At 40.3% G+C, this 27766-nt stretch overlaps 2 protein-coding genes across 13 annotated transcripts in view; both read left to right on the forward strand.

Annotated features, from left to right (window-relative positions):
- Positions 1-27766, forward strand: part of OXR1 (oxidation resistance 1) — a 680801-nt gene that overhangs the window by 234960 nt on the left and 418075 nt on the right. The window contains exon 1 of one of the 12 annotated variants that reach the window (XM_057307965.1): positions 12810-13049. The exons of 8 other annotated variants lie outside the window; for them this stretch is intronic. The gene's annotated coding sequence lies outside the window, so the exon portion shown is untranslated. Of the gene's footprint in view, positions 1-12809; positions 13050-27766 lie in introns of those variants that run through there. 3 more of the 12 variants (XM_048212641.2, XM_057307962.1, XM_057307964.1) reach the window with 3 other exon arrangements.
- LOC113252638 (60S ribosomal protein L12-like) lies at positions 25-26096 on the forward strand. Its single transcript, XM_057307975.1, has 2 exons — positions 25-12818; positions 14141-26096. Exon 1 carries the CDS (start codon positions 1798-1800, stop codon positions 2293-2295), a length of 498 nt encoding a protein of 165 aa, XP_057163958.1. The 5' UTR covers positions 25-1797; the 3' UTR covers positions 2296-12818; positions 14141-26096.

Below are 27766 nucleotides of genomic sequence, written 5' to 3' on the forward strand. Positions count from 1 at the left end.
TCCCATCAGCAATGACTGAGGGTTCCTGTTGCTCCACATCCTCACCAGCATTTGGTGTTGTCAGTGTTCCAAATTGTGGTCATTCTAATAGGTGTGAAGTAGTATCTCATTGTTTTAATTTGCATTTCCCTGATGACATATGATGTGGGGCATCTTTTCATATGCTTACTTGCCATCTGTGTATAATTTCTTTGATGATGTGTCTGTTAAGGTCTTTGGCCCATTTTTAAATCTGGTTGTTTTCTTTTTGTTGAGTTTAAAGAGTACTTTTGTATAATTTGGATAACAGACCTTTATCAGATGTCTCTTTTGCAAATATTTATTCCAGTCTATTGCTTGTCTTCTCATTTATTATCTTTTGGAGCATAAGATTTTAATTTTGATGAAGTCCAGATTATAAGTTATTTCTTTTATGATTTATGCTTTTCCCTAAAGCTGAATGGGTCAAAATGTTTCTGATCCTTAGAAGGAAGAGCAAGTCCAGGTTGTGGGCCTTCTAAGTCCATGGTCAGTCCTCACCTCCACCCTTGTTTCTCTGAATTAAAGAAGTGTCATCAGGAGCAATCAGATTCTTCTCCCTCAAATCTGAGATGATGTTCTGGTCAGTAGAGATAATGTCAAGTGTCATGTTGTGTCTCCTTGTTTTTCAACTCATGTTTATGGCTGCTTTGTGCCTGGATATAGTTTGAGTGTTGGGGATATCAAGAGATGATGTCAAGTGTCATGTTTTGTCTCCTTGTTTTCCAACTCATGTTTGTGGCTGATTTGTGCCTGGACATAGTTTGAGTGTTGGGGATCTTATCTGAAACAAGATATAGCCCCTCTCTTCAATTTGGACATCAGATGAAAAAATATGAAACTGCAACCATGAAGCATTACAAATGTATGATAGAATATGACAAGATGAGTCAAGTGCTCAAGAAGAGTGTCCAGCCTAAGCCTAAGTGGTGGGGATGGGATGTCAATGAAGTGGCATCTAGGTTGATACTAGACAGATGGCAGGAGGTGGGTAGGTAAAGCAAGTTCATCTGCCCTGAAATAGCAAAGTATGACAGGCAGATTCTTAGTTTCCTAGATATTTCTCTGTTGGCATAATATATTGGTTATTTAGAAAGATGTCTCTGCTCATTCCAGTATTTTATTTTAGAAGTTTAAAACAATGCAACTTAATTTTTAGTAAAAAACCAAATTCTTTACCAATTCTTATTTGGATACGCAACAAGTAATATATACCCCACCTTTTTAAAAACAAAATCTGATATGAAATCAAGTCTCAGTGCTGTTTCATTTTTGTTTACTCCTTTCTTTTGTTTCCTTGACCTCTTATTAAATATGCACCATTTTCATATTTCACAAAATGTTTGCTCAATATTAAATGGTAAAAGCAAACAACAAATACATAATAGAATATCATAATTGGCCTATGTGACTAATATCTTTCTAATATTTCTTAAAGTAAATAATTATTCTGTTCTTTTTCATAAATGAAAGTTCTTTCAAATACAAATCACTGAGAATTGAGGAAATTTATGTTTATTACCTATTCCAAACCATGATTCTTCCTGCAAATGATTTCACATCAAATCTTGTTTTAGCAGAATTCAAAACCTTTCTGAATTATAATGCCTAGCACTAAAAACTTCATCTCTACTGGAAGAAGATAACTATAATAAAAGTTTCACCATTCTTTAGAAAAGGGAGTATTGTAGCTTTTGGCTTTCGGCTCAGAGGGGGCAAAGGTGCAACTGTCTTCGGTCATCCCGAATCTGGGTTCATCCGACACCAGCCACCTCCGCCATGCCGCCTAAGTTCGACCCCAACGAGATCAAAGTTGTGTACCTGAGGTGCACCGGTGGCGAGGCTGGTGCCATGTCTGCCCTGGCCCCGAAGATCGGCCCGCTGGGTCTGTCTCCAAAAAAGGTTGGTGATGACATCGCCAAGGCAACCGGTGATTGGAAGGATCTAAGGATTACTGTGAAACTGACCATTCAGAACAGACAGACCCAGATTGAAGTGGTACCCTCTGCCTCTGCCCTGATTATCAAAGCCCTCAAGGAACCACCGAGAGACAGAAAGAAGCAGGAAAACATTAAGCACAGTGGAAATATCACTTTTGATGAGATTGTCAATATTGCCCGACAGATGCGACACCGATCTTTAGCCAGAGAACTCTCTGGAACCATTAAAGAGATCCTGGGGACGGCTCAGTCTGTGGGCTGCAATGTTGATGGCCGCCACCCTCATGACATCACAGATGACATCAACAGTGGTGCAGTGGAATGCCCAGCTAGTTAACTACAAAGGAAAATATTTCAATAAAGGATCATTTGACAACCAAAAAAAAAAAAAAAAAAAGAAAAGGGAGTATTGTAAAGAACATACCTATCTATTTCATACTCATTTATTTTAGGTGCAAAGATTGTGCTGAGAATATAGTGGTGAATAATGCAGACACAGGCCCTGATCTTATGTAATATTCATTCTAGCCAAGAGAAGCAACATTGAATAAATAATTGGATAATAAGCACATATATGCATATATTCTCACATATATGAAATTTTTATCTGAATCTATCTTACTGTCACCTGTCTGTCTTATCAAGGACCTAGTATAGCTACTGTTTTCTGATCACCAGATCATATTTGGAGAATGAGATCAGTAAAGTTGTTTGGCATAAAACCTGGGGGATGGTGACATAATCACGGGGCCTCTGGATTATGTATCATGGCACAGAACCAGAGAGTTGATCTTGCCCTGAGACAAGATAATAAATTGTAATGCTTTTCTATCAGGTAAAGCGGAAATCAAATACCTTCTGGAGTACTGTGTTTATAGATACAATAAAAAAAACACATCTGGCCAATAAATAGCTGTATACCTGGTGTCAGGGGCTGTCTTGAGTTGTTCCAGTAATGAGGTCACCTTTGAAAAATCAACAGCAATTTGTGTAATCACCCAACTAAGATTTTGAGAATCTTCTGTCTTTTTGCAGAGTTCATATAGCTTTTGTATAAATTAAACAAGTGAGTTACGTGAAAGATATGATTGCGGGCACTACCCTTGTATCTTTCAAATATTTGGTCATGCTACTTTTCTCTATGATTGCCCTAGGAATGTGATTTTACTTTGGCTTATTATTTACCACTTTGCTAGGGAGTTAAGGACTAGGTTTTGGGGGAGGTTTGTTTTGGAGAGGTGTCTTTCTACCTTAAAAGCAGTATGAAGATGTCAGGGAGTTAATTAACAGTTGCTTAGTATACTATTCTAACTCTTCACTCAGGGGGGCGGGGTGTAATTAAGCACCAAACCAATTAAGAATGGGTTTGCAGAACCACGGAGCCTCCTATGACACTAACTCAGCACAGAATTTCTATTTATCACTTGTCAGTGGACCACAGTGGCACTCTGGACCAGAATTAGAATGTAACAATCCCCAGAAAGGTCTGGGTATTTTGCTATGCCCAATATACAGTCATCCTGGTAAATAACTACAGGTCCTTTGTGGAAAGAGTAGGAGAAAGAATCAAGTGTCTACAAGTGATGCAAGATTTTTCTTTGAGTGTACCTAAGCTCCAGTGCTGTAACTTAGGCCTGGAAATCAGGTGGGGATCCATGATTTTCTATTGTGACAGCTTAAGTCAGAACTATTTTCATCGTAACAAAAGCTCCTCTGGTTGTATAGATTAAGTAGGACCCTAGTGTGTCACCCAGGTATTACAGTTCTAAGGAGCCCATGATTTCTAGCTTCTTCCAAGGATCTCTGTGGGTCACACTTTCTATAACCATTTCATCCTTATCACCCATTATGATAATTACCCAGTTTGCCTCTTTCACCCTGATAATTTATTTCCATTTAATCTTATAAACCATTTCAATATCATCATTTCCCACCTTCAATCCTGGCCAAAGAGGAGAGTCAATGTAGTATTTAGTGTTTTGATGAAAGAGTCTTTGGAACTTCTCAGGGACCAATAGGGAGTAGTTGAGCCGATTATCTTTGATAATGCCACTCCAATATCCCTATCTCCATAACTTCTCAGATTCCTTTTGTATTTTACCTAGAAATTTCTAGCATCTCAACTTTGTTCCATGTAGTCCACTATTAAGACCAGGATTTAGTTAACCAAGTGAGTAAGCCATTAGAATCTTCCTCAACTTTTTAAGCTAGTACATCAAATGCAGACTTTCTGATAAGCTGATAAGCACCCCCAACATTGATAAATTATTTCTCTCTTTCTTCCCTGGTCTAGCAATTTCAGAGTACACACACACACACACACACACACACACACACACTCCACTGGTTCTTGCTTATATAATTTTAAAACAGCCAAATATTATATTCTTAAAACATTTAGAATTCCTATATGGGTTGACTTTGTAACTGTCTTCACCCCCTACCCTTCTTCCTTGACATGTTAGGATCTCACTCATGCTATAGGTTTAGACTGAAGAAAGTTGATAGAGGTGGAAGAAAGAATAGTTATCTTTCAAGGCAACTACCTCAAACAAAGTAACTATAGGTAAGACAATCAAAGAAAGGCATTTCTGCACACATGTAAGGCTTGGTGGAGTTTTGGGTTCAGGAGTTTGGGTTCAGTTTGGGTTCTGCACACATGTAAGGCTTAGTGGAGTTTTGGGTTCAGGAAGAATTAGAGAATAATTCTTCCAAATGTCAAATATATACTTGTCACCATTTTAGTTCTTGGATCACATACTTTTCCAATCAGTCCCTTTGTTTTCAGGCGATGAATTCACACTAAATTATAACCCAAGGGTTGATAAGATTAGATTCTATGTATGATTGTTTTAATATAGAAGTCCAGCAAACTAGGTACAAGAGATGAGTGGTTTGTTACAACCATTATAGAAACTCCAGTTCTCTCAGACTATGCTTTGAGCTAAGATTTTAAACCTTTCATTTTCTTTCATTGTGCTCTTTACTAGAGTTATACACAGTCAGTCCACCCCACATTCTTTACATTTCCCATTCCCATCATACTGTGTCATGGCAACAGCCATGTGGATCACTGATGCTCCACTTTCATTGGGCACTTCATTTCAGTTAACCACAGGTCATAATCTAAAAAACCCCACGTCATAATGTAGGTAACACTTGCCCAGTGACTATTATGGACTTTAGTACCTCAGACTCTTCCAACCAAACCAGGTCAGGTAACATCCCAGATATCTTTTCTTAAAGGTCTGCAAGCACTTCTGGCACCAAATGCTGCCTAACCCATGGCTCAGTAGCAGAAAGAAGAAACCATGATTATTATATATCAGAGAGAAGAAATTATTCAGGGAACTGGTACTTACGAAAATCATTAGAATAGTTGGAAGAGCATGCTACATACCGAGCCTTCAGAAACCACTTTCAGAGCAACTCCCTAAATATAGTCCACCAGGAAAGCAGTTACCTCTGCAACAAAGGAGGTGGGGTTTCACATAGATTTTGTGTCTTCAGCTCAAGAATCACACCACTGTAGCCATGATTGGGGTATTGTCAGATCACTCTCTGTTATCCCAGGATCAAGAAGACATTGCCACACCTGCAATTACTGTTCCAGCAAGTCTCAAGTTCAGCACGTCTCTCCCATGTACTCAGTTCCAATTTCAAAAGTCTAATAGGAGGTTCTGATTGCTGGAGCCTAAGTTATATCTGGGATTCCAGGTACAGGGATGTTTGGGAAGAGTAGATTTTCAACCTTCCAACTCTGCTTACAGGTAAAATCTCTAGAAAGAGATCTGAACATATGATGAGCTGGCCATTTGGAACAATATCTGTCAGGTTGGGTAGAGCACCCAATGTAGTGCCTGGCATGCAAGTGCTCAGTAAAGGTTTGTACTTGCTTTTCTATTCTCAGCTTAAGCACCATTTCTGTCATTCAGACCAGGTTAAATTCCCTGGTCATATGCTCCGTGAACTCCTACAATTTTTAGTCGTACCTCATTTGTAATTATACAATAAAAGCCCCATGAAAGCAGGAACCAAGTATATCTTTTTATAATATATCACAAGGGCCTCATATGGCCATTAGCTAATAACAGGTGTGCAAGAAGTGATTATGAATTAAATTGAATCCTTGGAGCATTTGTCTCATTATCAGGTTATATGTCAATACCATGCTGTGGTTTCTTAAAGGGGTGAAACAATAAATGTCCACGTATCCTAGTTTCATAATACCTCACTGAACTAATGAGGTTCATGGCTAAGAAAATATATTTTTAAAATAAATCTAGCTTCTTTTTAGCTCTTTAAGCTGAAATATCAAAAATTAAATCTCTAAAATGGAGTTTTATGACATTTCACGTATAATGCATGTAAAATAACCTAAAGCCTGGTCCTCGACTGTCCTAACTTCCCAGAATTCCATCTAGTTTTCTAGCTATGTATAGTGTCTTGGTGATAATTTTATTAGAATGATAAGCTCTTAGGTCAAATTTGCCATGGTTTCAATTCCACTTTGTTTTTGCAGGTTGGGTTTACGTTATTAGCATTAGTATTATATGGTACTATGGCCAATATGAAGGGAAGCCTGAAAAGAATGACATTCAAAAGTTTATTTTGGTTTGTTAGTTTTGGGGTTTTGTTTGTTTGTTTGTTTGTTTTTTGGAGTCCACACAATAGAGTGGTTAAGTTTGAATTCTGGGTCTCATCATTTTTTATGTTCATAGGATAATTACTATATTTCATCAAATCCAAATCATAATTGATATCGCTAAGAAAGAAGCATTCCAGCTCCAGAAAGGCTAAAATGTGGGCTATTTCATCTTAGAATTGATGAAATAGCACACTCACTACATTGACTTTTAGCTTTTCTTCTGTGTTCTCACCAACTAGACAACTGCCTGGCTCACAACTGTCTACATCTCTCCACCTCTCCCTTCTCTGGGAATGGCTAGACTAGCAAATGTGGGACCCAGGGGTCATCTTTCTGCTAGATGACCTTGCCTACTCCTCATAGTTAGTCGGTCTTGGTTGGACACTTAATCCAAGCTGTTTGGATGATGGTTTTCTCCCAGAAATTTGTTTTACTAATATTAGTAAATAATATTTTTGAAATTTTTTTTTAATTTTTGAAAAACAAATTTGAAATAATTTTAGATTGATGGGAAAGTTGTGCATATAGTAGAGATTGTCCCTGTGCAGCCTTCATCCAGTTTCTTCTGTGGTTAATATCTCGCATTTGTCAAAACTAAGAAATTAACATTGGTACCTTATTGTTGCCTAAACTTCAGATTTTACCCATTTTTTTTTCATTAATGTTCTCTTTCTGTTCCAGGATCCAATCCAGGGTATGAAACTGTTTTCATCTGTGTGTCTCACTGGTCTCCTTCGGTCTGTGACAGTTTCTTAGTCTTTTTTTTTTTTTCATGATGGTCAGTTTTGAGGTGCACTGGTCAGGTATTTTGTAGTGTCTGTCAACTTTGGTCTGTCTCGTATTTTCTCATGATCGGACTAGAATTGCAGTTTTTTTGTAAATAATTCCACAGAGATAAGGTGTCCTTATCATATCAGGAGGTAAAAGATATCCACGTGACATCACTGATGATGTTAACTTTCATCTCTTGCTTAAGTTGGCTGTCTGTCAGGATTTTTTATCATAAAGTTGCTGGTTTTTTCCTTTTTCGTGGTCTTTTCTTTGAAAGGAAGTCACTAAGTTTTCCTGGAACTTTAAAGCCAAACCAATGGAATAGATTTAGTCTTTATACAATGTGGGGCTAGAAATCTTTTGAATATGCAGGTTGTAGAGAAAGACTGTCTGCAAGGTGGGAAAATAAAGCTGACAAAAGAGAGAGATGTTGATGAGAAGTGGGTGGAATCATGACAGCATTTCTACCCTCTGAGGATCAGAGATGCCCCTGCCTTCTAGAGGTCATATTTTGCACCAATAATGTGCCCTTTTCATCTAAATAAGCATCAAAAATCTCCCTTTTCATCTAAACAAGCTTAGATTGGTTTTCTATATGTAAAACCAAAAAGAGGCTAAGTAACATACTGCGTCAATGGATTGCTATGAGAATTGAATGATAAATACTTTGCAAAGGGAGCGTCTACCCAGAATGAGACACATAGAGGTACCTGATAATAATTGAGAATCTGAGATCATACATTAAAAACTTTTGTTGTTAGAGCACTGGACTCAATGAGAAGTGAAGAGTTGTAGCTGTATCAAGACCTTGCTGCTTGTTTAATAACCAAGTAATATTTGTGTTGGATTTAGAGGCAAGTAAAGAGCAGCCTGATATTTGAAGAACGTGATTATCTACATTCTTCTTCTCTGAGGAAAGGGCCATCAGAGCTGAAGTTTTTTAGTCAAGAAGCATCCTTGATTCACAAATACTATGAGCATTTTTAATGTCCCATGACTATCACTTAGAGCAGTTTTGCCTTGAAGTACAGAGAGAGGGGGAAATGAACATTTATATCTTTAGTACATATCATTAGTTGATCTGTTATGACATTTATTTATAAAATGAGAAAATAATTTGGGCATTAGTGATTTTGAATTATTCTCATTTAATTCTCCATTAAAAAATTTTTTTTTTTACAATGGGAAAGTAGCTATCAAGAAGATAAGCTTTTAATAGCTCTTCAATGAAGCCATCTTGATATTCCCTTTCTCTTAAAGAACCCAGTTATGAATTCCTTTATATTCTTAATTTAGTTCTGATTTTTTAAAAGTTAATTCAGTATGAAAGAAGGGCAATGGAGAGGGAGCCCAGTGCTCAACAGTCTAAAATGGGCTATCTCTATGTAATAGAAGCAGAATATGTTCAGTGGTCAGTGCTGGTATCTGGAAAAACTAGAGATACTTGGTGATGTGGCACAGATCATACTGAAGGAATTCCAAGGTAGAGAAATTTGGTAAGAAAAAGTAAAGGAGGGAAGAAGGGGTTATAAAAGAGCTATCCCCAGACAAAAGGTGAAACAGGCAAAGTCTATATCCTGTGCCATCCTACCTCCAGCATCAGTCTGGCCATCTTTTTTTCGCTTCCTGAAACCAGAGTATGTGATGCTAGCCCCATGAGTCTTCCTGTTTCAGGTCTAAATATTCACCTTCCCCTTATAATCCATTAATGCTTCAGCAAGCCTCTATTGAACACTGAAAATGACAAAAATCCACACATATATAAATCTGCCATATTCCCAATCCTCCATGAACTGTGGTTCAGTGGGGGAGGAAAAGAAGGTGTGTAGTTCACTAAAACAAATGGGAGGGTGGTAAAAGGACAAAGAACTTTAGGGTAAAATAAAGCAGAAGAACTAGGCAATGAAAGGAGGAATAATTAGAGGTGTAGATTAAGAAGGTGTGCTGTGACAGATGCTGTGAGTTCCTAGAAGCCCATGTGCAAAAAGTTGATGAGGAAGAAATTAAGGAAAAGATCCTGGATTTGATAATTTTAATATAACTATAAAACGCACTTTAAATGAAGTGATTCATGGATCACATTCATTTATTCATAAACAAATATTAAAAGATATAACAGGTGAATTGCATGGATTTAGGGATAAGTAAAGACAAAAGGGGTGACAGTCATTTATGTAAATAATTCTAACAGTATTATGAAAGACATAATACATTGATTATAGGAAGAACAGCATTTCCCCCATATGTTCAGACTGGAGGCAGAAGAGGAAAAGCCTACAGTTACCAAACAGTTTACATAATGATCAGGTATGTTAAATCAAAAAAGAAAGAATGAGCTTTAAGAATATGGCAAATATTGAGTCAATATATTATACACCTGAAACTAATAGTACAGTGTATATTAAATATACTTCAATTGAAAAAAAGAATATGAGAAATGTCCTTTTCCTGTAGAGACAGTGGACTGGAGTCCTCAGCCGACTGGGGGCTCATTCAAAAACTTTAATGAGTGGCGGTACTTTGGAAACAACCAGGGTCCTGAAATAAAGATGAAAAGACGACAAAGAGCAGACTAACTGCTACCCTTAGGCAGGCAAATCAAAGCATCTGAGCCTAAAAGGAGATAGGAAAAAATCACTTCAAAGCTTTATTATTCTTCTGCTCATTTCTGAATAACTCAAACCAACGGATATCCCACCAGGAGCTTGCTGTCCTTTTTTGCCTATGAAGAAACATAGCTGTGGAGGATATCTATTATTTCTATCTTGCAAGCATCCCTTACCCCTTCTTCTCCTGACTGTATACTTTCCTTTTGAGAGGTTTGTCCCCCAGAGGAAGCACAAGGGTATGCGTGCAACCTAGGGCATCCAACCAGAGCCCTTTGTCAAAGATTGATCTGCTCATCAGAGCACAAGGTTTGCTTTCTTTGTAAAACTGAAAACTTTGTCGTCTGTGTAGGGCTGGAAATGCACTATGGACACAGTCTGATGGAGAATGACACCAACACAGAAAGCAACACTGACAGAAAGTGAGAGAGGGAAACATATTCTCGTTGATGCTGTTGATCCATGGTTCAGGCTTGCCACCCCTTTGTACTTCTGAGTTACATGCCCCATTGCATTTCCTTTGTTTGCCTACGTTAGAGTTGAGTTTCTGCCATTTGCTATTAAGAGTCCTGTATGCCATGTTTTTGAATTACATGTTTACGTAGGAAATCAAAGTCTAAACTTTCAAATCATAATCTGCCCAGTACATGATTATGTTTAGTGTGCATGTTGCATAAAGATATTCAGACAATCATAACCATCTTAAGATTAATTACTGAGAAAGAAAGAAGGAGAACAACTGGGATAAAGTATATTCTTCATCTTCTTTCACTGCCTACAGAAAGGAATGGGTGAGTTATATTGATGCCCTAAGAAAATTCCATTTTCATCTTCCCAGTGAATCACTCATGGAAAATTAGGAAAACGGTGTTGTCATTTGAAAGTGGCTCTAGTCCTGGAGATGCCATCTATCGGAGACATGCTTTAAAGGAAGAATGATTTAAGGAGCTAAAAACTAAAAAACTATCAAGTAAAAGATCAAACATCAATTGATCATCGATTTTGGGCTGGACATGCAACTAGATTTTAAGTGGGGAGGGAAGGAGGATATTCATGAGAGAAGACGACTTTTACTCAAATAGATCGATACCACTACAGTTCTATGACAGACACACCCAAGTTACTTAGTGGGGTTAGCAAAACGTCCCTAATTTGTAACAATAGTAAAAGAAAGTAGCCTTAGCAAAGAAAAGGAACTGTGAGATATTATAAAATACATTCTAAGTGAAAGCATTGCTCTTACAAGATTCTCAGTAAATTCTCTGAATAAATGAATAAAAATGTAACATATCACTTTCCACAGAACACATGGAAATCTAAACTATGAATGCCCAGAAAGAAATTAGGCAAAACAAGACAAGACAAAACAATGTAAAACAAAACTCCCAGCCAGCATTTTGCAATTATTAGCACTCCACGAAGAATTATTCCAAAGTCTCTTTTATCTCAGGTAAAGCTACTGATTTCGGGGAGTAGGTTATGCAGATACCATGGGAGTTTCTAGTTTGGCAGACTCTGGGCTCAACATTACATCATTGCTCCAGGTAAAAGATGAGCATTTCTGAACGCCAACGTTTTTATTTGTCAAACTGGAATAACAATGATTCTCTTATGGGTGGTTGTGAGGAGGGGTGAATGAAAAAGGCGGGAATTTGACTCAGGAAACATTTGTTAACTCTCAGTTTAAAAGTGGAAAAATTTCGAAAGTATGTTATCCGGAATGAAGGTAGAATATACTGAAAATGAATAGCGGGGAAATAGTTAATTTGCAGGGTGGGTGGCTTTGAGAGTTCATGAGGCTGAAAGTGTTGGATGCTCAGGAGACCAAGGAAGAGACATCCGGGCCCGAGCTTGGCAAAAGAACGGAACCCCGGCTGTGCACGGTGACCAAAACAGCCAGGTTCCAGTTCAGTTCCGGCAACACAATCTACCCATCTCCAGTTTGCGCCCATTTCTTTATGCAGTTTAAAGCCGGGCTGGAGGAGGAAGGTTGGAGGTAGAACGTGGGGTAAAGAAATTATAGTTCGGGTAACAAGAACAACAAAACCAGCAAGATCGGGATATGTGTCAGCGAATACGCAAAATCCCGCAGAACGAGGAGTCATAAACGCCCTGACAAGTTTACATGTTAGCTGCTTTCTGGGATGCCGAACGTCGTCCTTTCCTCCTAACAAATTCAGGCATCCCCCCCAAATTATTTTTTTCCAGAAGTCTGAGCCAATTTCGTTGTGGCAGAGCTTTTTCATCGCTTTAGCCCAACTTTCCTCCGTTTCTTTGGCTAGACCCGAAATGAGGGCTGCCCGGCAGGCGGGAGCCCCCAGTCAGGGCAGCCTCGGGGGCCTGTGAAGGAAGCAGTCTAAGATGTGCGGGCAGGGGCCCGACAGAACGCGCGCTCTGGTCCCCGCCGCGGCAGCAAGCGCAGGTTCCCGAGCTCCGGGAGGCGGGGACGCGCGTGGGAGGGGGCGCTTTAAGCCGGAGCCGCGGTTTCCGCAGGAGCTATTTTTAGCGGCGCGTCGTCCGTCTTCTTCCCCGGCTTCCAACGTGGTAGCCTCCGGCTCGCAGCCGCCACTGTGCGGCTGCTTTTCGCCTCCCCCGCCGCTCCTCGCTCTTGGTAGCGTCCACGCAGGCAGGTCCGGAAACTGAGCATGTGTGGAAGCGCTCGGCGGCCTCGGCGGCGGCGCGGGCAGAGCCGGGCTGCGTCAGGCTGAGCCCATTCACCGCGCGGCCGCAGGAGCGCAGCGCCGGCGCCGCGCCGCCCAGCCCCGCCGAGAGGGGCGCCCTCGCCGCCGCGGGGCCCGCCGCCGCTCTCCGCAGCCCCCTCCTGGCGACCCACAAGTAAGTTTGTAAGGTGGTTGGGCGGTGGGGCGAGGGTTCGGCGCCCGGGGGAGCCCGGGCTGGATGGCGGGAGGCTCGGCTAGCCGCTGCCCCGAATGCCGGGCTCCTCGGCGAGCCGCTTGGCTAATTTGATAACGGACGGCCACCGGGATGCTGGAGCCGGGGGGGACCGGCAAAGCAGGAGGGCCGAACTGAGTCTGGCGGGGGCCGAGGGGGACAACTTGGGCAGAGGTAAGGACCGCGAGGTGAGGGAAAGGACCCGGCAAGCCGGGAGGGGGCTGGTGCGGGATGGGGAGGCTGGGTTTGGGTGCGGGAGCCGGCCGAGAAGAGCCGCAGAGGGAAAGCGGGGTGTCTCCGGAGGTTAGGGTGGGAGCCGCGTGAGAGCGCAGTATAGGGGGTATGGTAGGGGGTGAGCGTGTCCTGGTGAGAGCGGCAGAGGGAAGATGGATGGAAAGTGGGGCGCGTGGAAAGCGGATTTGAACGAGAGCAAAGGACGCTGGTGGGAGGGACAGTAGGTTCCGGAGAAGATGAGCGGACCCGGATAATTTGGGGAATTAGTGCCAGGTTTAGGGCGATGTAATAATGATGAGAGGCAGCCTTGAATCAAGGTCTTGGGAGTGAGTGTGCGAGGCCACTGTTGGGAACCGTCTGGAGAGAGGATGGATGCAGAAAGTGGCCTGGAAGGGGCAGCTGGAAAATCGTTGAGGGATTTGGGTGAAGGGGAGGAGGGCAGCGGTGCAGATATCGGGCGGAGGAGCTGGGCTGCTGGTGGAGTCGAAAGGCTCGGGAAGGGGTTGGGGGCTACGTGCGGTCCCCTGAATACTGACTTAGTAGCGGTTCTCTGAGGTTCACTTGCACCCCAGGCTCCTCCTCCTTTTCCTACCTGGCTTGGTCGCAGAGCGGCTTGCTCTAGGCGAGCTAGTAGGAGATTTGTACAGATAGGCAGCCGGGAGGGCAGTCATTTACAAGGGAACTGTCGGGGCTTCCCGTAAGTGGTTCCCGGCCCCCTCGGGGTGCAATGTGGAGTCGGAATGTGTGTGTTGCAGGGGGCGGAGAGGAGTGGTGTCACATCTGGACCATAGGAATCCGTGGTCTGGCCCGAGAGGTGAGGTGTTGTGGACCGTGAAGTCAGGCAGAAGTCTGCAGCGTGCAACTCGCGGCGGGGCGTGTGTGCGCGAGTGTGTGCGTGTTGCCAGCCCAGGGTCGGCGTCTGTTGCTGCAGTCTGTCTCCATGACGAGGAGATCCTGGGATCCACAGGCGGCACGGGGAGGGGATTAAGGGAAACCTGTTTTCCTACGTCTCTTCTATCTCCTTTCCCCAGGGTCACATTCTTTGCTCGTCCAATGATGCTTCTTTCTAACCTCTTCCCGGTCCCCCGCACACCCCGAACCTGGCTCCAGTCTTGTCCTCTGATTTGGTACCCCGAGGAGTCGGCCGTCCCTTCTGTGCGGGAGGGAATCCTAGGAGTCCCGGCGGCCAGAGGGGCTCCGGAATCCTCGGTTCCTTACCTGGGGCGTCATTCCGGGGGTTCGCAGTTCACTCTGCTGCCCCTGCAGGTGACGCGGTGATGTTGCCCCCACGGACTCCGGAAGCGTGATGGCTCCAAATGGCCGGTGGGGCCGAGAAGCCCGGCAGAGTGACCAGCACTCATGGGTTTTCGAGAGCAGGGGTCTTCCCTGAGTTCCCCACATGTAAATGTAACTTAAAAAGAAAAAAGACCAGATTAATAGAATAAACAAGCTTCTAATGCAAAAAGCTTTATGCAAAAAAGCCTCTTTGATTCGGAAAGATTTCACCCACCAACTGAAGAAGGGAAGAAGCATCTACAGCATACAGGATCGGAAACCGGGGAGGGGGGGGGGCGTCTGTTACCATGTCTGCGCCTTCTCAGACTCCATCCAGTTTTCTGTGTTCTGTCGTCGGTGCCATATTTTTAGAGAGACTTTTACCAGGTACGGGGAAATGAGGATGAAGGTGATTCTGGAAACCTGTACCATCTGTGGAAGGACTCAAAGAAGAAGAGTGAGAACTGTACTTACTGTCTGTGGAGTCCTAAGAGGGCTGGGCTCTGAGGTGGCTGTCCAACCATCAGAAATAGTTTCTGCATCCAAATTGCAGGGGGAGACTCAGATGAAGGGAAGTGAGAACTCTAGAAAAGTGATGAGGATCATGGTGTGGGTTGCCTTATGGGGCGTTCACTGACCCGTGGAGGGATACAGCAGAACAGACAGCAAGCTTCATGGCCAGGGCACGTCCTCATGTTCCAGGCGGCAGTGGCTTTCTCAGCTTCTAGTACAGTCACTATTGAAGTATACCTTTTGAAATATGTCCATGATTCTGGATATCTGAAAGGTGGAGACTTTGAATAAAGACTTAATGCTGTCAGTTTCTGCTTCTATTACTATGGGTTTTTCCCCCCATTGATTATTGTTAGAACATGTTGGTCAAGATAAAATAAATTATTTTTAGCCATCAATTCTCTTCTCCTTGAAGTGCTGTTCAGATACAACATAACTTTACATGTTTGCCTGTTTTTTGTTTGTTCGTTCGGGGGTCAAGGAGGAGTGATTATTGGGCGAATTGTTTTGGGTGTCAAAAAAAAAAAAAAAAAAAGCAGAATTTAGGCACCTGAAGAGCTTGTGAGCATGTGGAGGTAAAGTCTTCATTTATAGAATGTTAAATTTAATGTGAAATGAGAAAAACCTTCCCTGTCTATCCTTCATCTCTTGCATTGGAAATGGAGAGGATTGTATCCTTGGGCTGGTTCTTAGTCCTCAGAAGCATATTTTGACACTAATTTTCCTGGAGGATTGTTTCCTAAGCCCAGGTATGCTTTAGGAAATAGTCAATGGAATCTTTGCTTCCCTAAGGGAAAGGCATTTAAAAAAAAAATGGTGAAATGGCTTGATGAGGCCGAACTGTGAGAGAGAGAAATGTTAGTCAGCTTGGAAGAAGAGAAATCACCTGTTACCTCAGGGTATCTTATTGATAGGCTTAGAACAGTGGTTTTCTACAGGGGTAATTTGCCCCTGCTCCCCAGGGTACACCGGCAACATCTGGAGACATTTTTTGGTTGTCACAACTTGGGAAGGGGGTGCTTCCGGCATCCCGTGGGCAGAGGCCAGGGATGTTGTTAACATTCTACAACACACTGGATAGTCCCCCACAGTAAAGAATTATCGGACTCCAAAGGTTAGTAGTGCTGAAATTGAAAAACCCTGCCTTAACACAAGACATGTTTAGAATTAAAAGCAACTCTTGTTAGGATACTTTGACATATTGCTATTGAAATTTATCTTGAAAATTAGGAGTAGTTAATACCAAGAGGCTTTCTTTACAAAATGGCCCCATGTTCAAAAACACTTGTTTTAAGGAAATTAAAGAGGTTTCATTTTAGCAGAACTTCTTTTCAGCCTTAAAAACAAATCCTAACATGTATTGGGAATGTCTACAATGATAGGTTGTATAGTATGCATATGAACTAAGTAAACATTTTTGATGAAAACAAGTTATAAAAGTGTTCAGGTACAGTATTTTACACTGAACTTGTTTTGTAATTGCTTTTTACATACATAATTAAAATTTTTAAAAGTAAAATTAAGATTGCAACTAGTAATTTCTTCATGTAGTGAGGGATTGAACAGAATCAGGGAAAAAATGTTAGATGACTTTTCATTAGAAGCCTCATAAAATGTTCCAAAGTGAAACCTTAGTATTTGTAGACATCTACACAAGAAGGTAAGAATCCCATATAATTTTCCTGTATTTAGTTTCAATTTTAAATCGACAGAATGGCATGTAGAAACAAACCTTTCTAGCTTGTAGCACAATACTCTTGCCTAGAGAGAAGGAACAATAGCTTACATTCATAAATGTAATAAGATCAGGGAACAGTTCTAATATCACTTGTATGCAGGAACTCAGAACACTTATTAGGTAAAAGCTTTGTCATTATGACAGGGAGGCCTAGAGGAACTAAAGAGATTTGGTCACTATTTTCACCCTCCCCCCCCCATTGTTTGGTGATTGGTTGGTTGATTTCAGAATTCATTCTACAGAGATCATCATTAGGGCTGCTTACTTCCCTTCATCATTAGGGCTGCTTACTTCCCTTCTTGTTCTAATAACCATTCCTTTCACTCTTGGCTATTGCCATCCCTCAGTCCCTCAGGAGTTTCTGTAGCAGAAGAGACTGAACACTCCTGCGAAGTCTCTGGGGTACCCAGTAATCCCTCCTTTTCTCCTGTGTGTACGAACATAAACAACTCTTTCCTGCTTCCATATGGAACAGAGATTGGTGTCTCTCTTGGAAAAAGGCAGCGGGAAAGCCCTTGTTTTCAGCAAAGGCAACCTCGGTGTCTCTGGTTGCATGTTTGAATTGCTTTTTCGGTTGTTTGTTCAATTGCTGTTAGGAAGGCTTCCTCTTTCCCAGGGGAATAGTGAAAAAACCAAGGAAAATAGAACTTCAGCGTGAACAACACTGCTGTTGGTAGAGTGTACCTATCATTGGACTATATGAAAGCTCACGGATATGATTTGAACCAATGAGAATCGTATTACAAATTCAACAAGCATTTGTAAGTTCAACTGTAGTAAGTCCTGTTGTAGGCACTGGTACTATTACATTTTCAAGGTCAAGCTGCCTCGTGAATTACAACCAGTTTCAAAACTAAGTTCATTCAGAGAATATACATATATTCTATATACATCTTTAAAACCCTTATCTGTAAAGAAGAAACACAGGATGGTTATTCATTTTCATGAAATTTGGAGCAATTATAGAGATATAGCCTAATTCTTGAAAATACTTCTGAACACAGAAACATTTAGAGGGGAAGCTTACATGGATCTCTGTATAGACTAGACAAAGAGGGCGGGAGCGATTTGAGGTGAAAGAGGTCAGTTCTTGTCTCCCTTTTTCTTTCTTTAGGAAGTGGTTATTGATTTTGTTTGACATCTGAACAAGAAGAAATGGTTTCCTTCCCCACAGTTACTTGTTGAATGGATGTGTGCCCTTATATACTGCTGATAGTCATGGTGGAAGAAGGCAGCGGGATGGCTGGTATGATGGTTAGAATGAAGCAGAATTTGAAATCAATTCTGTGCTAATAATGTTTGCAACAAAGGCTTTGAATACACACCTTCAAAGTTTGAGCATGCCATGTCACCCTTTTGAGGTGACTAATACATTATAGAACTGAGCATTTTTGTTGTTCCACATACTAAGTAATACATATGCTTTATTTGGGGGAAAATGAAATAATATGGAGGTTCCATTACTTATAAACAAACTTGCTGGTCATCGTGGCATGGCAGTTATCATCCCAGTTGGAAGAAGAGTAGTGTGAGGGCAGAGAATTTTATCAAATGGTATATGTTGCCCCTGCCGAACTCGAAAACAACAGCAAAAGCAGGATTTTGAAATTTATGCTATAGGAAAGGCAAAGAGAGTTTCTGCTTTTTATTTCATTTTAGTTTATTATTATTAAGGATGAGTGATAGCAATGAATGAAATAGGCAACCTGCCTGTGGAAGGTTTTACTTTTGTTTATAGATGCTTACTCATCTTAAGAAACAAATAGCCCAGAACATCTCCCGGGGCTTTCAGCCTTCATTATAAATAGCATGTCTCTCCTATCTCTGGAATACTTATTATGTGATGTCATTTAGAATTGGAATACTGGGCTAAGTTCATACTGATACAGTCCTTTCTAATTTTGTTATTTAGAGTTGTCTCTGTCCTCTTAAAGAAGGTGGAAAAGACGTTCTATTTGTCACTGGGAGCACAGTCACAGGTGCCGACAGCAGTCTGTTGTTCGCAAGGACCTGAGGCTACTTGACATTGGTCTGGGACCCCACTGACCAAAACAGAGATGTCAGTCTTCCAGACTGTGAAGCTCAATTTTAACAATTTTGATTTGAACCGCTGTTGTGACCAAGCTTGAGAACCCGTTAATCTATTTGGAAAACATCGACTGATGAGCCAGAATGCAAACCACCCATGATGAGGAAAGAGCTACAGCAGAGTAGGATCAAGAATTTTGCAGCCAAATCTGGCCCTTCTGCTTGGTAGTCCTGTGACTTGAGAGATTTGTCTAAAATCTGATGAACGTTTTTTAACTTCACAGAGCTCCAACTTCCTCATTTTTGAAATGGTGATTTTTTTTCCCCTGTAGAGTTCATGATAGGATGAGAAGAAATATTTTTAAAGAGGAGATGCCTATGAAATAGCGGTGGTGGTGGTGCTTATACGTCCTTCTCTTGCCAGAACTTAAATGGCTGCTGTCCAGGAAGAGGGAGCAGAGGGCGTATGCGGTCAGATTAGAGGTCCTAATCCTCTCATAGATTAGGAAGGGATGTTAATGATGAAGTCATCTGATGTCTTCTTTTAACTGATGAGGTCTTGGGGATTCAGGATTATGAAGTGATTTGCCCAAGTTCCGCAGTCACTGCAACATTTCAGCTGAGTGTACATTTTCTTCAAGTTTCTAGTCAAACCTTCTCCACCTTAATAGCACACCTATATTCTTGGCTAAATCCATGTTTCTTCCGTTTATTTAAAAATGCTTATTTGTTTGAGGAACTGCTCTTTTCAGTTGCTATATTCCAGGTTTTCTATAGGCAAAAAAAAAAAAAAAAGAAGAGAAAAGAAAAGAAATCATCCATGGATCTCTGAGTTTGTAGTTCAACTTAGCTGTTCACCTAAATGACCAAATTGATCAAGTACATCTTTAATTTTTTCCTAACTGGGGTGAACATAAGTAGAGTTTTAGGTAAAGGATCTAAGAACCAAAAGTACCACTATGGATAATATTCAATTAGGTTACATTTATTAATGATCAGAAAATTGAAGCTTGACCCTTCTGGTTGTTCTGATGCTAAAGGTCATAGTTTTGTTGTTGTTTTAAATCAGTTCAGTGCTGTTGCCATTGTGGTTTCTTGAAAAGAGTTTCAGATTCAATAAAAATGTAAAAACCTATATGCATTAGAGGTACTTTGCAAGTTATAAGTTATGTATGCTGTCTTATTTGTAATTTATGGTGAAGATACGTAATCAATTTACAATAATGAAAGACTTAAAAGTGGAAACCAGGACAGACGGCGACTTTGAAAGAACATTCCCTTTAGAATGAGAAAAAATTGAATTCAGATCTCTATTTTTTAGTTGATGGTTGTGAAAACTTGGGCAAATTATTTGGCTTTCTAGTTTCTTCTATCTTTTGAGAATCACACCTATCAGATACCAGATTATGAGTATGATTTTTGTTTTGATTTAGTGAGATAAGCAAATAAAGATCTTAGCATGATGCCTAGCACGCTTTGTCCTTGTACACTGCTAATCCTACCATATTTCAGCTTTGCCCTTATAGTGATCATTTTACTTGAATCAGTACAGCTTCTCTTATTGTCAAGAATCAGAAAACCTGATTTCAATTGGCTTGAGGAAAAAAAAACCAGTCTTCATAACTATGTAACTGAGTAGAGGACGGGATTATATCTCCAAGTAGGATCTGATCCATGGTCCATACCGTGTGACAAGTTAGTTCCTTGCTTTCCCATTGCAGTTTCTTAGCTCCCCTTCCTGAGTGTTGGCTCCATTTCTGACAGGCTCTCTCCTTGAGGTTCTACGATGGCTTCCAGAGGCTTGTAGGACTTCATACTCCCAGGTTCAAATCTAGTGAAGGGGAGACTCTTTCCATAGCTCTTGCAAAAGAAAGAAGAAGCTGCTCTTTTCAGAAATCCCAAGAAACACCCCCACCCCATATCTTGCTGGCTCCAATTAGGTAAAGAGCCTATTCTACCAATCACAGTGGCCAGAAGGATATAGGCCAGTTGGGAGGTAGTTTTCCTATAGAAAGGTGGGAGTTTGTTTTGGGGAGAAGGAGGATTTTATATTAGGTAGATAAACACAAAGGGGCCACTACAGCACTTGCATTATTATTCATCCCTAAAGAAAAATGTTGGAGTCATGGTTTTTTCATCCACGTCATGGTTAAAGTCTAGAGAATTCTCGCCTTTCCACTACTGAATAGATATGAATCTTCATGATTAAAAGAAACCAATGTATATTAGCTCCCATCCTTAATTATACATCATTAGACTGGATGGGTAGACACTGAGATTCATGTTTTGTTACAAATAAATGTTTGTTGGGGTGCCTGAGTAGCTCAGTTGGTTAAGCGTCTGCCTTCTCAGGTCATGATCCTGGCGTCCTGGGATTGAGCCCTGCATCGAGCCCCAAATGGGGCTCCCTGCTCAGCCAGGAGTCTGCTTCTCCCTCTCCCTCTACTCCTCCCATGCTCGTTCTCTCTCTCTTTCTCTCTCCCTCAATCTCTCTCAAATAAAGAAATAAAATCTTAAAAAAAGCAAATAAATGTTTGTTAAGAAACAAATTAATATATTTCCTTACATTAGACACTTGATCATAGGATCACTGTTTTCTCAAAATGTCAGGAGTATCTGTCATTATGTAAGTTATTATTTCACATTATTATCTAATGTCTAATGACTTATCCATTGGATCATGGGTGACCTTGCTGGCCACTGGCTGCTCTATATCCACAGACCGAACTGTAGTGGACGTAAAGGCTAAGATTTATGCTACAAACAATTCTTAATGTCTACAAATTTCTACACATAAATCTACAAAATTCTACACACACAGCTAGCAAAATATTCTAGGAAGATTAATTTATTAAATCTTTATATTTATTTAAAAATTCTACAGTCCTTGTTGGGACCGTGACCACAGAAGACTTTTAAATGCAGTTGTTTTCTAAGATAAAACGTGATCTTACATTGAGAATTAATATAGTAATAGACTAAGGATTCCTTTTCATCTATGTTTAAATCTTTATGTAAATCACAGTGACAAGATGTCACAGGCACATATCACAGTTTAGCAGAAGAATGTTAACAGCCATGATAAATAGCTTTGAGTAAAAAATATTTTATTCTGTTTTCATTCATCTAAATGGTTTAATAATATAAACATTGTTGCATTTTTAAAGCCAGCTTTTAAGCTACTATAAAATATAGTCTACTTGTGTTGAGTGAGGTGAGCATGTCAAGGTAACAATTGGTTTTCCCATAGTTACTTTCCAACGTGAGGAAAAATATATTCTAGCATAATGAATTTAAAAGTAAAAAATGACAAAAATCACCAGGGCATTTATTACCATTAGATCTATTTAGATCTTAAATTCTTAAAAGGGCCAAGGAAGTTTAAAGGTGCTCTTTTATATCATTGAAGTATTATCGAAGTACAATTTTAACTCGTTAGCAGCATGTTTTTGAATTTCATATAAGCAATCATATTGGTAAGTATATAGTAGAGAAAGAATAAGATATAGTTTTTAATTATGTGAACTAAAATGAACAGCCAAGAGGGAAAAAGAACAATTTTGGCACTCTGGAAATATTCAGCGATTTTTAGAAAAACCTAGGGGGAGGGGTGCGTGCGTGGCTCAGTTTGTTAAGCATCAGACTCTTGATTTCATCTCAGGTCATGATCTCAGGGTCCAGTTGTGAAATTGAACCCTGCATTGGGCTTTGTGCTGGTCTTGGAACCTGCTTAAGATTTTCTCCCTCTCTCTCTCTCTCTCTCTCTTCCCCCCTTCTGCCCCTCCCATGTGCATGCTCTCTCTGTCTCTCAATTAAAAAAAAAAGAAAAAAAAAGTAGGAAGATGTCATTTTAACTTAGCCTTATAGGCACAGCTGCTGACTATGTTTATATATTAAGAATTTTGTGTTTCAGTGTTAGGTACACATTATATTTGTCATTAAATATTATGGGGAAATTTTTCTTAGGTATTACAGTTAATAAATTATATTTGCTATCCTTAATGTGAGAATAAAAATGTTGCTAGTGGTCCACTTGGAAACTGTGGATTAATTTCTTTTAAGTTTTCCATCAGCTTCCTTTTCTTGGACTGAAACACATAGCCTTGCAAATAAAAATAACAAATCCATTACAGATAGTTGTACCTCGAGACATTTTTGAGCTAATCATTTGGACTTTTGTGCGAGGGAATTGAGTGAAACTGAAATTTCAGTGGACCCTACTAATACTTGTAAGGCAAAATAAGATAATAAAAGAAAACAGAACAAAAATCCAGAGTTTCCGTTTTCTAATTTATCAGAGTTCCCTAATTGAATTACATAGAAGTGATTCTGGTTAATTGAAGCAGAAAAGAATTCATTGGGTTGTTACGGAAGTGTTCATGGAACTGAAGGAAATGCTGACAAAACAAGACCTTGGAAAGGATGGCCCACTACTGGGATGAATCAGTTGTAGCTCTTTTCAATTTTTGTGTCACTATGGTCGACACGACTCAGGATTCCCAGCAGGAGAGAGAGAGAGAGAGAGAGAGAGTATGTTCTGGGAAAGAACAGCCCATCTTGACTGATAGTCTGCTGACACTGTGTTTAATGAGCCCAAGGAATTAGCCCAAGACATAATCAATGATCTGCTGCTGCTGGAGAAATGGAAATAGATGATGCTGGGCAGGCACACAGAACTAATGTCTATTGCATAGATTCACGATGGAGAAACTTGCTTCAGTGATGATGAATTACTAGAAAGAAAAAAAGGTGGGGGAACCCTGAGTGTATTATCTAAGCAGAGTATCTACATGGAAGACAAAAATACCGCTAGTTTCCTAAGTCTGCTGTAACAAGTTTCCACAAACTGCGTGGCTTAAAACCACAGAAATTTATTTTCTCACAGTTCTGGAAGATAGAAGTTGGGAATCAAAGTGTTGGTAGGGCTGTTGTCTCTCTGAAGACTTGATGGGGACACTCTGTTCCATGCGTTGCTTTTAGCTTCTGGTGCGTCCGGGAATCCTCGACATTCCTTAGTTTATACATGCATCACTGCAGTCTCGTCTCCATCGTCACATGGCATTCATGCTCCCCTGTGTCTGACTCCGTGTCTTAATTCTAATAAGGACACAGGTCATATTGGATAAGGGCCCGTACTATTCTAGTGTGACCTCATCTTAACGTTAGCAATGACATCTTTTAAGACTCTACTTCCAAATAAGTTAACATTCTTAGATTCCAGGGAGGACATGAAATTTGGGGGGAACATGATCCAACTTAACGTAACGTGATGTGGATAAAACAAACAACAGTGCACATAGCTAGGTCTGGAGAGTTGGGGGTAGTATCCTATTATTCTCTGTTATAAAACTATCTGAAGTATCATGGCAAGTTTTAGGCACTCTTTTTTAGATAATTTTGTGTCCACTGGAAAACTGGTAGAAAACAATTTGGTTTTTAAGAACAGTTTTTTTGAATTACAGACCGTAAGCTTGGCAAAGGGGAGTTTAAGATAAATATAATATGAGCCTCTAGATGTTGAAAGGAAGAAAGATGTTGTTGTATTTGCTCATTTACAGAGAACTAGGATCTATGGCTGGAAGTTTCAGGGAAGCCCAGATCCTCTCACTGTAAGCAGAAACATTCTTATATTAGTGTGGCTCAAGAGAGGAATGAGCTGCCTTGAGAGTTAGTGAGGACCACAACTCTGGAAGCACTCAGCAGAAGCTGGATAGCTACTTGTCATGCATGATGTAGAAAAGATTTCTGAATGTGAAGGGAGCTGAGATTAGATAACTGCCCACAGTTCCATGTTGAAGATTCTCTTCTAGGAATACAGAGGGCTCTAGTGATCCCCCAAACATTTATTGATATAAGTATATTGGTAGAAATAGAAGTTAAAATGGCAGATATAGTCTCTAGCTATTACATAGATACATATTTCGGAGGTGTACCCTGGCACGGGTAAAGAACAATCCAAGATCCTGCATAGTATCTATCATAAAGCAGAAGATTTAATCAAGGTCTGCTTTACAAATATATGTTCATTGTTTACCTGGGTACTTACCCGATTGGTATCAGCCCTGCCATATTCATTCATACTATCTTTTATAGCCTTCTGGTTTTCTAGGATTACCTTGTTCATATATCATCACTATCTTTGTTTCATTTTACCATTTTAAAAATAGGGTTGAAAGTGGGGAGTAATTTTTCTCCTTAATCTCTTTCCTCCTTTAGGCTGTCTTTGCCAGCAGAGCTAGCCCTGAATCTCTAAAGTTAATGTATTAATGTAAAGACTGGAGGGGACTTTGGCTAAGAAGTGTTTCTAAAGGCGTGGGATTGATGACTGGCTTTATGCAGGATGACTTTGGGTGGTATATGGATATGCATTGAATTGAATTGAATTGAATTAAAAGGATTTTGAATCTGTTCCCTTTCAGTGTTTCTCATTAAGGCAGGGAGAAAGTTTCAATTTGGTGCTAGTTTGTAACACCTCTCTAATACACATATTTCCCTTTTTAATGAAGAGTAGGCTTCAGATGTAAAGCTTTTAGAAGTCCAATAACACTGTTTTGTTTTCATTGTATTTATTTTTTATTTTATCCTTTATTTATGCTAAGTTCTAGTTTTGATGTAAAGTAACAACGCAAGCTTCCTTGAAAAATTCAGGTAGTTAAAATTTTATAAATGGTATGATATAAAACGGGGTGGATGTTAGTGATGCTTGTGAAACAGTGTGAACGTCCTTAGTGCCTCTGAACTGTACACTTAAAAGTGGTTAAGATGATAATTTTATGTTATGTATGTTTTACCACAACTAAGAATAATAGTAAAAAAAAATTAAAACATGAAGAAGAAGAAAGCATTTAAATTTTTAAATGAATTCTTAAAAGTCAAGTGACGGCCAGCACTATAGTTGACAATAAATGGGAGCACAGACACAAAATACGCATTTACTACCACATTCTTTGCCGTGGGCCTCTGCTCAGTGTTTACCAGAAAACTCGGGGCAGGGAAGTTGACTAGAGAGAGACCCCTTGGTTCCTCAGGTGTGCAAGTAGTGAGATGCTTCCCCTGGGAACAGGCACAAAATCTCATCTACAACACCAGATTCTTCTCTCATAGGCAAAAGCCTTAAGCCACTGGGGGAGGGACAGAAACCCCACTCAGCCCAGTATCCCATACTGATACAAGGTGGAGATCTGCAGCAGATCAAGAGCATATTTTGGTTGACATATGAGGAAGGAAGGGCAGAAATGTTGAGGAAAAGTTAACCCAAGGCCCAGGTTTATGGGACCTAAGACTGAGGATAGACCCAGAGAATGCAAGCATCTGTAGCCGCTATATTCATAATTGCCAAATACTGAAAATAAGCCAGACGTCCTGCAGTTGGGCAGTGGATAAACAGATCATGGTAGTATTCCACAGAAGAGAATTCTACTTGACAATAAAAAGAAGTAAAAGGAAAGTTGCTTGACCTCACCACTGGGCCAGTAATTACTAAGGGTAAACATTAGAGCAGGAGCCATGAATGTTTCTTGAAAAACACAGCACTTTAGAAAATGCAAGCATTCAGAAGTGATCTACTTGATCTAAGAGAATTATCCAGAAAGCAGGAGTTGCCTAGAAGGGTTGATTGTAAGGATAGGAGAGACCTGAAGGTTCTGATTTTTCTCAGCAAGAAAGAAAATCCTACATAGTATCTGCATGTTCTTTTTCTTTATAATGCATAAAATACTACTGATTTATAAACTCTTCTATTTTTAAAACTCAAAGACCTCTATAAATACATGTACAGCTTTTCCACTATCTTAAACTTAAATCAAGCTGATCAAAGATTCTTCCGGGCTAAACAATCTTTAGAATTCATGTAATGTCCTCCAAAAACGGAGGTTTTTACCCTGTAATTTGTAGGCATGGATAGAGCTCAGTATACTAGATACAGAAAATGACACCTTTATCATTGCTAACATCCAACTGAAATTTAGCATTGTCCTTAATTGAGGGTACAGGTCACAAACCATAGAAGCTTTGGCAGTACCTGTGGCTTTATTACTAATGGAAGTCACAGATAGTATCACATCACATTACAGTTGTTTGCAGATTTTTTTTTTTAAGTAGGCTCCATGCCCAGTGTGAAATCTGCCACTGGAGCCCAGTGTGGGGCTTGACCTCACGGCCTTGAGATCAAGATCTGAGCTGAGATTAAGAGTTGAAGACTTAACCAACTGAGCCACCAAGGCACCCCTACAGATATTTTTTTAAAAGTCATTTATGCTCATCCCTACTTTGAAAGTGTGGTTATTATTGGGCCTGCTGTTAGATCTTTGTATTTAAAGTGTTAGTAAAGAAACATGTTTACCATGTCACAAATTCATGCTTTTAAAATTTGACAATTGTATTTCATTGTATTTTGTTTCCTTTATAGTCCTGTGTATCTCATTCTTCAGAGAGGTCATAGGCTTTAACAGACTTCCAGAAGCATTCATAACGCTTAAAAAGGTTAAGAACCTAAAAGCTTTCTTGGAATCTCAGTAGTAAGTTCCATTCAGAGCTTGGCCCAGAAAGCCGGAGCTGTTGAGTGAGTTCTAATTTATCAGAACTGTGCTTGATCTGCTAAATGCCAGCTGTGCCATTCTGTAGGAAACATTGGTTCTAGTAAGTTTCATGCCAGTTGGTAAGTGCAAAGGGTACATTTTTGAGAATCTGTAGATTCTTTATGTAGATACTCTAAATATCTCAGGATAGCTTATTTCATTTTGCCAACCCTGACGGGAAGTTTCGCCTCTTCTGGGGCAAAATCTGCTTTTGTTTAACTTCTATCATTGACCTAGGTAACCTCACAATTATCTAGGAATTTCCTGAAGTCACTAAAATACTTTTACTGTGACCTTCCTGTGTGTCTCAAGAATGCAGATCATAGTAAAATCTGCCAAATCTAAATATATTTTGACAAAAATATACTTACAGGGAAACATTAGGCTTAGATTTCATGGAACATGAAGGTGATCTGTAGACCAGGCAGGTGGGATGGAAGGGAGGCTGAGCAATAGACAGACCTGAGCTTGAGAAAAGAGGGGCTCCCTACGTTGAGAGCTGTATGGGGCTGGAGCTGGGAATACTG

Source organism: Ursus arctos, unplaced genomic scaffold (genome assembly GCF_023065955.2).
Source record: "Ursus arctos isolate Adak ecotype North America unplaced genomic scaffold, UrsArc2.0 scaffold_6, whole genome shotgun sequence".
NCBI classification, from domain to species: Eukaryota; Metazoa; Chordata; class Mammalia; order Carnivora; family Ursidae; genus Ursus; species Ursus arctos.